Raw genomic sequence first — 13,816 nt, 5'->3', positions numbered from 1 at the left:
AAAAACTCTTCCTGTGATTCTGCTCAAGTCAGGGCGGGGGGGGGGACGACCTGTGGGCCCATCAGACGCTGCTGCACCCCCAACTCCACTCAGCCTCAGCTGGCATGACCAACGGGTAGGGATTATGAATAGCGTGCGGCCAACATCTACTACAGGGCTGAAGATACAACACAGAGGCCCAACACCATCTTAGAACCCATCTGTTCCCATGACCCCTCCACCACCACATCTGCCCCAAGAGGTATTTGGTGGTAACCCTAAAGAGACACACACACACACACATTCCCTTCTGGAGAGGTTCTCAAATGGCCTCTGATCGCGGAGTGCCTCTTTAGGGACCAGGACCAGGTAACCACACACACAAACTGATTCCCACACACTGGTTACCCAGAGAACACACTGTGGGGGGGAAATAAATAAACAGGCTTTGTTTTAATTGAGGAACAGAATTCCGATCGACAGATTATGGGGCAGGCTAACACCAAGGCCTGGGGGCAACGCTCAACGCTTTGCCTCCAGAAGCCTTTAAAGTGACATGATGCGCCTTAAAATAAATTAAGGGGGCTGCAGTTCTCCTCTTTTGTCGTCGACGGTTCTTCACTTCATGCTCTTGGCAAAATCCTCGCCTTTCTTGATGGAGGCTTTCAGCTCTGAAACGGCTCCCCCCACCATCTTCTCTTCAAAAGGAGAGATCTTGCCAATCCCCAGGTTCTTCTCAACGCCGTTTTTCTGCAGGGAAAGGGGAAAAAGAGGCTGGAAGGCGAAATGCACACCGACGGCAACACGGGGGGAGACGAGCACTGCTTTCACTGGGGAAGTCAGTGCCCGCCCTCCCCTGAGCAGAGAGCCAGCTGACATCTCCTTTGTCAGCTACCAATGTATTCCAAGCAAAATTTTAAAAGGACCTTTAAAGCCCTAAACTAGCCTCCCCCAACCCGGCGCCCTCCCAGTTGTTGTTAGGCTCCACCTCCCATAATCACCACTGGCCAAGCTGACTGGGGCTGATGGGAGCTGGAGACCATAACATGTGCCGAAAGGCTTGTGCGGCTATTTAAAAAAAATTTTTTCCAGTAGCAAACAATTGTTTCGTATTGCTTGTAACTGTTTTTATGTTGTTGTTACACCATCCTGATGTTTTGTGAGGGGGCGGTATATAAATACTTTTATTAAAAAATATAAATAAAACATCTGGAGGGCACCAGATTTGGGAAGGCAGCCCTACACTACCCGGGACTTGGTAACACAGAAGTCCTTCTTTGCCCCCAGGAAATCTATCCGTTCTCTGGTCTTCCTTTAAAAACAACAACACCCCAGACTCATTTAGCTCAGGGCCACAGACAGGGCTTTTCCTGCAGCAGACCAAACACTGCGGAATTCCCTTCCTGGGGAAATCCAGCCAGTCCCTTCTTTGCATTTTCTAAAACTCACTTTCCCCCCTTCTTTTGTCACTTAGGAAAGCCTTTTTTTGACGAGTCACCATATATAGCAAAATTAGTTTTTTAAACACAGCTTTTAGTCCTGCTGTTTTACTGCGCATTGGTTTATTAGTTAGTACATAAACCAGTTTTTTTAAAAATAATCTATTGTGAGCTTCCTCGAGAGGGTTTTTCTAAAACACAGAACTGCCACAGCACTGAAAGGAAGGACACTTTGGCCTCTTGCCATCAACTCAAGACTTTGACAGGTCCCAGTGCCTCTGGCCAAGCCTGGCCCCAAATGTGCATCAATGTCTATTTACAACCTAGCACTTGGTCCTGGCCCTGTCAAACTGATCTCTCCCCTCAACCACACGCCTTCCGCCCAGGGCCTTGCCTTTCAGTTTATAAACCTGAGGCCAGAGCCTTCTTCCCCCCCCCCCCAAATGTACGCCAGTCCCTTTGTTAGACACACGTGCGAAAAAATGGGACAGAAAGAGGTGGCTGGAAGGTGGACTACACATAAAGGAAGTCAAGTGTTGCTCAAGCTATGTACCCCAAGTAGCAACGGCGTGGAGAAATACGTGCACTCTGTTTCTTCCGAGCGGACGAATGCGCACTCGATGACCCCCTCCTTCCCGTTCATCGCGTCCAGGACAGAGAAAACAAACCGGGCCCCAGCATAAGCCATAGACAGCGTGGCCGATCCTGGTGGGGCAAATGGAAAAGAGAGTCAAATAACTGCAGGCACATACACCACCCTCTTTCCTAGCCAGCTCAGTCCAAAGCCACCATCAGGAGCAGGTGTGGGGAACCTGTGGCCAATGGCCACAGATGCCAGGAGTTGCAGTTCAGCAACATCTGGAGGGCTCCAAGGTTCCCCACACCTGATGAAGAGTAATGTGGGGATGTTCCAGTAGTGAATCCCTGGGGCCTGCTACGCCATCTTTCCCCCACACAAAGAATACAGTATAAGGCTGCAAGCACATCCCCTGCTTCAAAAGATGCACAACGTTTCTAGTCCTTTGCGTAGAAGCTGGTGAAGGGGTGGGGGGCTAACAAACTGAGCTAACAATCGAGGGGTTCTCCGTTTGGATCTCACCTCTGCCACCAACAAACTATTCTCCCTTGGGCTCCAACTCCAGCAGTCCCCGTGGCCGGTGGCAATGAGAGAGGTGTAGCCCAGCAACACCAAGAGGGCCCCCAGTTCCCCACCCTTGGATTAAGGATAATGAACTCGTTGGCTTTCAGCAGGAGAGCTGGGCCAGCAGAAGCCACTCCCACCAGCTCGGCTAGATACCAGCTGCTATTTGGCCTCTCCTCTTCCTGAATCTTTTTTCCACTTTACAGCCAAGACTTCAAAACTTTTAAGAACCGGTGCCTGAGTTCGCGCCTTTTCCTCTTCTCTCCCTATCCTTTTTTCCTTCCGTACCGTGTCTTTTAAAGCTGGGATTTACTTTAGGCAGCACTTCTAAAAACATTTTAAGGTGCTTTGTGAGAAGGGTAAAGGGCCACTGGAAGGTTGCACCCCCTGCCTCCCAGGAAGAATATCGAGGCAAGGGAAAAGACCAGCTGGACCTCTATCCTCAGACCAGAGGAGAAATTACAGGGAACTTGCTTCCCCAGTCTCTGCCAGAAAGAACTATCCCAACTGACAGCTGGTTGGGGACTGCAGAGCTGAAGGGAAGCACCCTCTTGCCTCAGCTAGAGCACCTTCACCTGCTTCCGCTGGGGGAAGACATCAGACCTAGGAGACTATTTATTAGATTTACATGCCGCCCTTCCTCCCAGTAGCAGCCCAGGGCGGCAAGGAGAGCAAGCACCACTGGCAGAAGGGCAGGTGGAGCAGGGTGGAAAAAAAAGGGGGGGCGCGTTTGTGGCAGATCATAACTCACAGAATCCCTCCGGTAGGGCTTCCCCACTTAAGGATGCTATGTGGAAACCCCCCCTGGGAGGAAAAGAAGGTTTCTGCAAACCAACCAACCTGCGCCTGCTTTCGCCTTGACAACCTCCGTCCCGGCCTCCTGAATCCTTCCGGTGAGGGCTGTCAGCTGGTCCTGAGGGAAATCCACTTTGGGCGTGCACTGCAACAGGACGGGGGGTTATCTTTCAAGGCCCTCCTTGCCTCCCTCTCCACTGGAGTCTTACAGTTTTGCGGCCGAGTTTCTAACAGCAAACCGGAAACTCTTTCCCCCTCCGCACCCAGAAAACTGGCCCTCATTGTCCCACTGAGGGCCACCATTGCTCAGGGATAGGCTGCAGGGACAGTGCAAAAAAGCTCAGCCTGCACGCTGGCAGTCTTCACCTCCTCAGGGAAGGCTTGCCTCCATCATGGGCCATGCACGTTCCAGCTGCTTAGCCCTACTCCCTCGCTTCGAGAAATCACCAGTGGGCTCTGACTGTCCTCCATTTACGACTCATCCACATTCGATCCACATGTTATGGCCAGTTTTATCTTTATTTTATTAAATATACATTGCATTAAGCAGTGTACACAAAACACTATTTTTTAAGATTAAAGGTTGAATCCAACACGAGTCATACTCAGAACAGACCAACTGAAATTAAATAACATAACTAGCTGAAGTTCATTAATATCAATGGGTCTACTCAGAGCAGAACTCAGTTGGACACAACCCAATGTGATACATACACCTGTGTAATGGGGGTGGGGAGATCTCTGCCCTATGGCCCCAATTTGGCCCGCAAGGCCATTTGCTCCAAACCACACCCGCCTGCCCCGTGGGAAATTCAGGAGCACAGCCAACACGTGAGGAAAGCGGAGTAGAAGCTGATGCAAAACCCCACTGGGGAATTCCGCAGCCGGCTAATCCGTGAAGCGGCTTGCAGAAAGCTCAGCGCAAGGGATTTTGACAGGAAGGCGGGACAACCCACCTGACAATCACGTGACATTGTGTGGCAGGCAGGTCGCCCAGCCCGGCCCAGCCGTCCATGGGGTGGAGCCAGCTAAAAAGGTTCCCCTCTCCCGCTCCAACATGCGATGACAACAGTACCTTCAGACTAATTTCCAACTGGTTACACAAACCCTTTATTTTCCTTCCTGTTCAAGCCCACCTCTCCTGGCAGGCTCAGCCAATTCACTTTCTAAGTCAGAATGGGGGATGCCAACAAGAGGCGCCCTTCTCTTGCAGACATACACGGGCAACTTCCTCAGGTCCAGCAATATTGTGCGACTCCAGGACCGTTAAGGCTCTACTTCAACACGCACCTGAGAGATCAGGGGGATGATAGTCTTTCCTGCATGGCCGCCAATCACAGGGACGTTCACACGCGCTGGATCTAAGCCCTGTGTGGAAGAGGCAAGTTTCAGCACAAGTCCAGGGCAAGGCTCGCGGAGAAGCAGGAATTGGCACTCTGTGTTTGCCACAGCCAGCTATATGAACCAGCCCAGCCCAGCCCGTCTTATAAGTGCACCAGTACTTTGGATCATGCCTAGCAATGGACCAGCAATACCCAGTGTGACTGTTTAAGGACTAGTAAGCACTGGTACATTCAGCTCCACTTAGGAAATTATCTGCCACATGATGTTCAACTGAACTGTTAAATCGAAAGAGCGCACACAAATTCCTGAAATACACGCACCTCCCCAACCGAAAATACTCTGATGCGTGACTGTGTATGCTTTATAAACCTGCAGACTGACCACGAGGATGGGATTCCAAAGGATGGAACCAATATTCCCAAGATCTTGACTTTCAATTCATAATTATTATTTTTTTGGGGGGGGGAGGGGGAGCTTCCTGGCCCTCAAGAAACTGAGAAAAGCTCAAATTACTGGGGCAGGTCAGATCAAAACTTGGGCCCTTTCAGAGTGTGGTGAGAGAAGTGGGGCTCTAGTGCCTCTACCATCCTATCTCTCCTCGTTTCCACGCCCATCTTTCCTTGCCAAAACATTCTAAACTACAAAAACCTTTGCAAGGGTGTAGAATTAAGTCGATCTTTTTCAATTTACATAATGCAAAGGAGCTGAGGGGTGAGGGAAGAAGGAAAATGCCAACTCTGCGACCCTGAAAGAAAAAATCAGGTTTATTACAACATCCCAGCGGCAAAAGGGCAATGAGCGAAGACTTGGAAGGCCGGATTTCTGGAAATTCAGCTGAATGCTTCAAGCACAAGCTACAGCGCCTACCTATGGCCCCTGGTTCTTCCTGCCCTGACAGCAGCCTAATAATACACGGAGGGTAGGTCTGGAAAGGTTCTGGCGTGCAGCCGAAGCCCAAATCAAAACCACATCATGGGATGTCTATTTATTACCCCTGCACCCACATGCCAAGGTGAAGAGAGGGCATGCTATTCTTGCTTAAGCGGGCAGTGGCTGGCCAGAGACCAATTTTCCTTGGCCAAGGACAAAAGGCCTTCGTTCCTTTCACAGGGAGCCTCTAGCTGGCAGCAGAGATCACAAGGTGCCTTCTGCTTTGCAACTCAACAGGCAGAAACCAGGAGCGATGCTGTAGAGGCTAAGAAGGCTGCGATCAACCTAGCTTACTTTTAAGGCAACATAAGAAGAGCCGGCTGGCTCAGGCCAGTGGCCCACCTAGTCCAGCATCCTGTTCTCACAGTGGCCAGCCAGACGCCCATGGGAAGCCTGCAAGCAGGACCTGAGTGCAATAGCACTCTCCCCTCCTGCGGTCTCCAACAACTGGTACGCAGAACCATACTGCCTCTTGCTATGGAAGAAATGCATAGCCATCATGGCTAGTAGCCACTGATAACCGTCTCCTCCATGAACCTGTCTAATCCTCTTTTAAGTTGGTGACCATTACTGCCTTCTCTGGGAAGAAGTTCCATGGCTTAATTCCATAGCTTAATTCCACATGCTTTGTAAAGGACTCTTCTGTCTGTCCTGAACCTTCCAATGTTCAGCTTCAACTCTAGCAGATAACATAGAACGCTGTGCTGAACATCTCGGTATCTCTAAGACACAGAAAGAGTTGCAGTAGCTAAAATGCTTCGCTCATTAGCTGGAGTGCTTAGCACACTGTGAAAGTGTACTTTCACGTGAAGTACTGAATGTTGCCAAATTCACTAGCATGCAATGGAGAAAGTACAGAACCTATGCAAATACCTGTGCAATACTGTAATGCCCGTGTCATATTGTGCCATACTGATGTGCTAACTCCTGACTGGTAGATGTTAAAGTCTTTCTCCTGCAATGTATAAAAAACCCCAGGCAACCAGTGCCATGATGCAGTTCTCCACTCACTAAGAGGGAGTCTGAACAAACATATGCTTGTCATCCAATAAAGGCCTACCTTTTTGCTGCAAGCCCGCGTCCTCAATTTCTCCAGGACCCCCAGTCCAATGAACTACAAAAATTCCCCATCGTTTGTACCCTTGCATCCTGGATTAATAAGAAAGTAGAATGCAGGTTGCTTTCCTGCAGTTGCTCCATTTCTGGTAGGAGCGGAAGCACCTCGAGGACTCGGGCTTGTAAAATGACAAGCCAAAAACCCGTTTTCTAATTGCGACTTGTGCCATGAACAGGGACGTGGGGAAGTTCCAGGATCATGAATCTTCATGCTTCAGTGAAACCAGACCAAACAGCAACCAGAAGACAGGACAAGTGTACAAGCACCAACTGCAATAACGTACCTTCAGTTCAGCCACGAAAGTATTTGCTCGGACAATGTCCAGCGTTGTGACACCGAAAATTCTGTTGGGGTTGTAGACGCCATGCTTCTTAAAAACCTCGGACGTGATTGGGATGGTAGAATTGACCTGAAAGCAAGGAGAAAGAAACTGTATCCTACCTTTGTTTATTATCCCACTTTTTCATGAAAGAGCTCAGGTGGTGCACATGACTCTACCCCTATTCATGTTATCCTCACATCAACCCTGTGAGGTAGGTTAAGCCTGAGAGTTGGCAACCGGCCCAAGGTTGCCCAGTGAGCTCCATGGTCAAATAAAGATTTGAACCCAGGCCCCAGTTCAACACCCTACACCACACTGGCTCTCAACCCTTTAGGGTCCCCCCTGAACCAGCTATCATTAAAAAAGCTGAACGCATTAATTTTTAAAAAAAATATCTTGACATTTATGGTCAAAAGATAAACCCTGCTGGATCAGATCAAGGGCCCCCATTTCCTAGAGCAGCCAACTAGATGCCTCCACACGCAGGGTATGAGAGCAACGTTGGCCCCCAAAAACTGGTACCTGAGTGGCACAGAGCCTCAGGACAGGCAAGTCCCACACAGCTAGCATGACTAAACAGCTGTACAGCGATCAAGGCTACATTAAATGGGTAAATCAACATGCACACCCCTTTGATTAAATCCAGAAAACGTAGGTGCTGCTAGGAGTGTCCAGGATCAGGTGAGGTAGAGCAGGATAGTACAGAACGGCCAAGCGGTTGCACCTTTTCCCCCACCCACCCTTCAAGAGGCAGGTAAGGGCCACCGTACGGTAGATGGCTGGCAGGCTTCCCACTTTTATTGCAAGAGAATTTGTGAGAGGGAAGAGAACAGGATGGATGGGTGCACACACACACACACACACCCTTCCCAACCTGCCTGCTGTCAGACACTCCACACTCATTTCCTCCTCGCAGGTAAAGAGGGGTGACCCGGAGCCTGGATTCTGCTTACCGGATTTGCAATGACACAGATGATGGCTTCGGGGCAGTGCTGGGCGCAAGCAGCCGCCAAGTTGGCAACAATGGTGGCATTCGTATTGAAAAGGTCATCCCGGGTCATGCCTACAGATCAGGAGGGGAGAAGCTTATCAGCAGCATTCCATTATCTATCCAATCCCCATCCAGGTAAGAAGAAATCACAGCACGGGTGCGCTTAAGATGGGCAGCTTTCTATGTCCCCAGCTGGGCACGATAGACCATGGGGTGGGATCTCAGGCCCTATCTCTGCCCCCTGGGACTCCCCCTAGGCCTTGCCTCTCTCTAGCCCTGCTACCCACCCTCCTCAAAGGCTTTTGCTTGGCTAGAATGAGTCCTCGAACTGCAACACTGCCTCTTGTTCTAGACAGAGATGTGGATGGCTGGAATTGTAGCCTGTCGTATGAAGGTAAGAGTCACTGCAACCGTTGCCCTGCCCACTTTTGCTTCCAGCCCCAGAAAGCACTGGCTTGCGGCCTCCAGAAGGCAGCCCGGGAGGAAATGCGGCCCCTGGGCTGAGAAAGGACACCCCCTTCCATTGCCCTGTGATGTCAAAAATAACTGCCACAAGAAAAACAACAGGCGCCTCCCCACAGCCCTGCAACACTTCGGCTGGCCAGTTCAGCCTTATGTGGCCCCCAGTGGCCCTGTGAGGCAGCAGGAAATTGAGCAGGCTGATGCAGCACTCCGTAGCGGTGGCAGGCAGCTCGGATCTGCGCTCACCCCGGTGCCCCCCTCCTGCAACATCCACGTCGTGCCTGGGAGGTGAGCCAAGGGAATCTGACATCCAGCGTTACTTGCGGGTGTGAGGTCTCTGCCACTTTTCCCAACTCCAAGCCGGGTTGAGAGTCACGGGTTCAGCTCAGTTGCATCGAACCACTCTGAGTGCGAAGTCAAGGGTCTCCTGCCAACCTAGCTGAGAGAAGAGCGGGGACTCTACCCAAAGCCTCACACTGAGATTTCCCCCAGGGTTCAGGAGCAAGTCAGGGGCTCTTGCCAAAAATTATTTATTAAATTTATATCCCGCCCTTCCTCCCAGAAGGAGCTCAAGGTGGCAAACAAGAACACTAAAAGCACTGCAAAACATCTCCCCCTCCAAAAAAAAAAAGACCTAGCTTCAAAAGCATCTTAAAAAGCAACTCCAACACAGACACAGACCAGGATAAGGTCTCTCTCTGCCTGAAAGGCTTGTTGAAAGAGGAAGGTCTTCAGCAGGCACCCAAAAGATAACAGAGATAGGGCCTGTCTAATATTTGAGAGGAGGGAATTACAAAGTGTTGGTGCCACCACGCTAAAGGTCCGGTTTCCTATGTTAAATTAAAAGATGCGCTTGCTGGTAGGAACTCAGCAGGCATGTCTGTGGGAGCCTGAAGTGCCAGATAGCCCAAGAGTTTATGGCACAGCCATTGTGATCATTACACACAGGAATTGCAGGAGTCACGTGGAGGGAGGAAGAGGAGGCACAGCCGTCAAGCCCTGGAAGCCCGTGGGGAAACATTTCAAGAACAGCCTCATTTACCCATTGGTTTCCAGGCTTTGATAGCCGAGAATCCTCCCCTCCCTCTATGTGACTATTGAGAACATCACACTTCAAAGGCTGCAGCCCTTCCATTCCCCCCTACAGGCCTGGACTGTGGGGTTTAGAAGATCCCTAGTAAGGAATTCGCCGCCAGCGAAGGTTGGGCAAAGCAGCAGATTAAGAGCACATAGGAAGCTGCCTCAGAGCGGCGGTCCACCAAGCTCAGTACTGTTTGCACCCTGACTGGCAGAGGTCTTCCAGGACTCCAGGCAAGGGTGCCTCCCAGCTCTGCCTGGAGATCCCGAGGACTGAACAAGGGGCCTTCTGCATGCAAAGCGGATGCTCTGCCACTGAGCTGCAGCCCTTCCCGCAGAATCAAGGATGAAAGGAAGGTTGCTAGAGGAAAGACAACAGATGAGTCATTGGGCTAAAGTCTCTTTGGGAGGACCATGAGAGAGACAACAGCCTAGAGCGAACGGAGGGAACAAAGTCTTACAAGCCATCTTAAGTTTGCAGGATGAGCCTGCTCCGCACGCAGGCCATTCAACTGCCCTTTGGGAAGATTCCCAATTACCTTTTGTAGGTATTGCCTATTGTGTTTTTAAAATTTAGTTTACTGTTTCCTATAACCTGCCTTGGAAGCTGGGATATAAATAATTGTAAATAACTAAAAAGAATAGGCAGGTTAACGTGATTTATTCCAGCTTCGCTAAACAGCCTGCAAGCGAAGACTTATGTACACCCCTTTGAGTCCATCAGAAGCTCAAATAAGAACTGCTCTGACCAGTGACCTAATGAAGTGGTAGAGAACAAACAGATCTTCGCTCTCCCAGAACCCCTGACCTATGCCTCAGGGACAATAGTGATCAACCTCGACAGGGACACCAAGAGAGGGCAGATGTACTTGTCCAACAACCTCACGCGACTTGGGACCCTTTTTAGGATTTCTCAGATTAAAAAACTTACCCGGCTTTCTGGGGACACCAGCTGGAATCACGACAACTTCACAGCCCTTCAGAGAGTCTGGCAGCTGCTCGGGTCCCAGGAACCCTGAAGAAAACAAAACAAGCACAGTTGCACTTTTCTACTGGCAGATCATTAAGTGATGAATTCAGCATACTGAATCTTGTGCGTGTACAAATGAGTCTTGGACTATTGGACACTTAATTTGACATGAAGAATTTGCCATTGTGAACCTAAAATTTTATTATTTTTCAAAGTAGCTTCCTACAGCAGTGTTCCAGTTAATCAAGAGACGTCAGCTCACAGCTCCCAATTATGACTTAAAACATTTCTATATAACGCCCTTTAAAGTAGATTTCAACAATGACTTCCCAGGAGGATCCCTCCGCCTGTGCAGCCTCTGAGACGGGCTCCCGTCTTGGATGAAACTTTTTCAGTTTTAAATCCAGTCAGAAGGGTCTTTTTTGACTGGGGATAATTTCTTCCGGATAAGGAAGAAACGTGAGATTTCCCACACAGCTTTGTTGTGATTGTTGGAGACTGGAATTCGTCAGAATTGTCTGTGAAAGAAGGTCTTCCAGCAGCTCGGACGGAGCGAGGATTTCTAGCTAGCTCAGCTGAATAAGTGACCCGTTTTTTTTTTTCTTTAAAGAAAAACGGACTAACAGGCAAGCATTCTCCTGTCTACACTTATTACTTTCTTATCTATACAGCTAAAGAGATTTGTCAAAGAACCAGCAATTAAGAAAACCTGGGTGAGTCAAAACTTTCCTTCTCTTTTACTCACGGAACTAAGGGGGAAGAAAATAAAAATAGCCTATCTTTTTTTTATTGCAAAAAGCGGACATGGAAAATAGCATTATAAAGATTACAACAGATGAGGGGTTTCTGATTGGAAGAGAAAAGAAAAATCTTTTTGATTTATAAGACTTTTGTGTAATATATGTCTGGGACTATTTTTTCTGATCTACTTTTTTTTTGACGAATCTGCTCATTCTTTCTGCTACTAGTTATTTGGACGCTGTGAACTAAAGCTGTTTTTGCACTTCTGGGCATATAAGAGATAAGGGCTGTCTAGAGTGTGACGCCAGTTGGTTTGAAAGATTAACTCCTTTGTAACTGGATAAAGAAATAAACTGCTCTTTGCTTGGGACATTGAAAATTGAAGGAGTTTTGTTCCTTTGGCTTTAAAAATGACAATTAAGAAGATCATGGATGTACAAGAAGGGACTTTATCTTTAGACATGTTTCAGAAAATAATGAATGGGATTAAGTCAATAAAACAAGAACTGAGAAATAATAGTCAAGCGTTGAGAATTGAATTTGATGAAATGAGACAGGAGCTGAAAGAAATTCAGGATCCTATGAGAAAGGAGAATAAAGATAGATCTGGAAAACCAAAACAGAATGAAAGAGAAATTAAAGGCAAGGTTCAAACTATGGAGATTGGATTAAATATGGACATGGAAAAAGATTTGGATTTCCTGGCTGTGATGGATCCTGGAGACAAATATTACGGTTTGGAACTCAGAGCTGTCCCTGAAGGAATTGAAGAGATTGGAGATAAAGATATTATCAGTTCAAAAAAATTCCTGGACTGGAAGGATTTGGTGGAACTTGAAATGGAGAAAGTTAACAGAATTAATCCCTGTTTTGTGTCAATGGAAAAATCTTCAAGAGACGTGCTAGTGTATCATGTAAAAAAGAGGAACAGAGATGCGGCTTTGCAACGAATACTTCAGTGATACATTCGGAATTGATGGCAAGAAAATATCTGTGATAAAGGAAATTCCTATTAGACTCTTATTATATGACAGCAAGATTATTGGGTGCGTAAAGATGGAAGATGGAACCAATACAGATAATGGAAGAAGAGCGATTTGAAATTACTGGACTTAGTAGACTTGATGAGTTGGATTAACTGACATGTTTATCTAGAAAAAAAATTGATGGACATATATCTCAAGGATTGGAAACTTCTCTTTGACTTTTTGTGGAAGAATAAAATGATATGATGTTAATGAGATTTGAAACCAATTAAGATAACCGCTGGAGGAAAGTGATTTTATAATCTATTAAGAGACAGGCTTGTTATATATTATAGATTTATAGCTGAACTACGACAAATCGGAAGTCAATATTTTTATATATTTTTTTCTTTTTTTAATTGTATTAGTTATTGATTTGTGTTTTTTCTTTTTGTATTGTTTTGGTTTTGAAAATTTGAATAAAAATTAATTGAAAAAAAAATAAAGTAGATTTCAACAATATAAATCTGTCAATTAAAACCTAATACAATCCATACTTTAACAGACTGCAATAACACGTACTAACATTAGAAATCCAAATTACAACCACACACTGAGGATTGTAGACTAAGATGTCTGTATAAATATCAGAGCTTGGAAAAGTTACTTTTTTTGAACTACAACTCCCATCAGCCCCAGCCAGCATGGCAGATTAAGAGCCTCATAGTGGACAAGCGGGTAGAGCAAGCAAGCTACCTTCAACTCCCATCTGGGAGGTTCATTCAGGCATAAAGATCTACCAACAAAGCTCAGGAGTCAGCCAATGGAAGCCTCTCCAACAGCTTTATATCATTTTTATTTAAACCTCCCGTTTTAAGCTTTGCACTTCTCGGCGTGAACAGGCACCAAAGGTTACTGTGCAGGAACAGGAAGTGGCCGTCATCAGTTGCTTGTCCAAGTTCAGGCTGCAAGATACTGCAAATGGGAATGTGTTCCTGGGCATCCTTCCAACAGGAACGGAGGAGCTCATGGGGATTCACAGCCACTGCAGGCAGACACACAAACACGCTTCTTACAATGTCCTCCCACAGTAAGGGGACAGAGGTAGATCGGGAGAGGTAGATAAGCAGAGGTTCACAGTCTTGTGCTTCCACCTTCTCTGACAGCCACCCACCAAGAGGAGGATTCAGCTCAAGACATTTAGGGTAGGAGAGGTCAGAGAAGGAAGAGGGCAACCATGCATCTCTGCTACTAGCCACAGCACACACACACAAAACCAGGGACTGGCTGCTAAGGCCTGGAGCATTCATGGCTTTGCACTCTAGTTGGCACACAAAACATCCATCGTAACACACACAATCACACTGATGTCACCTCACCAGCCTGAACACCCGTTGCCCATCTTCAATTATGACAAAAAGAGTACTGACTTTTTCCAGAGCACCGAGAAGAATAGGGGCTCTTCGAAGAGCTTACACAGATTTCCCACCCCCCAGGCTCCAGAAAAAGGCAGGATTCTCACCGGAAATTTTGTTTGTTTGTT

General features: G+C 47.6%; 1 protein-coding gene across 1 annotated transcript in view; it reads right to left on the bottom strand.

The window, feature by feature from the left end:
• Window positions 1-413: 413 nt before the first annotated feature.
• The window catches only part of MDH2 (malate dehydrogenase 2), an 18,518-nt gene continuing 5,115 nt past the window's right edge, over window positions 414-13,816 (bottom strand). Inside the window, exons 3-9 of the mRNA XM_061604858.1 lie at window positions 10,529-10,612; window positions 8,021-8,130; window positions 7,029-7,154; window positions 4,645-4,722; window positions 3,400-3,499; window positions 1,972-2,123; window positions 414-729 (exon numbers count right to left, since the gene is read on the bottom strand). Of these exons, the coding sequence (XP_061460842.1) occupies window positions 598-729; window positions 1,972-2,123; window positions 3,400-3,499; window positions 4,645-4,722; window positions 7,029-7,154; window positions 8,021-8,130; window positions 10,529-10,612 (782 nt within the window). The 3' untranslated portion in view covers window positions 414-597. The remainder of the gene's footprint in view (window positions 730-1,971; window positions 2,124-3,399; window positions 3,500-4,644; window positions 4,723-7,028; window positions 7,155-8,020; window positions 8,131-10,528; window positions 10,613-13,816) is intronic.

This window comes from Rhineura floridana, chromosome 21, assembly GCF_030035675.1.
Source record: "Rhineura floridana isolate rRhiFlo1 chromosome 21, rRhiFlo1.hap2, whole genome shotgun sequence".
NCBI lineage: Eukaryota > Metazoa > Chordata > Lepidosauria > Squamata > Rhineuridae > Rhineura > Rhineura floridana.
The sequence above is the reverse complement of the archived record's forward strand: the minus strand, read 5'-3'. Positions and strand labels throughout refer to the sequence as shown.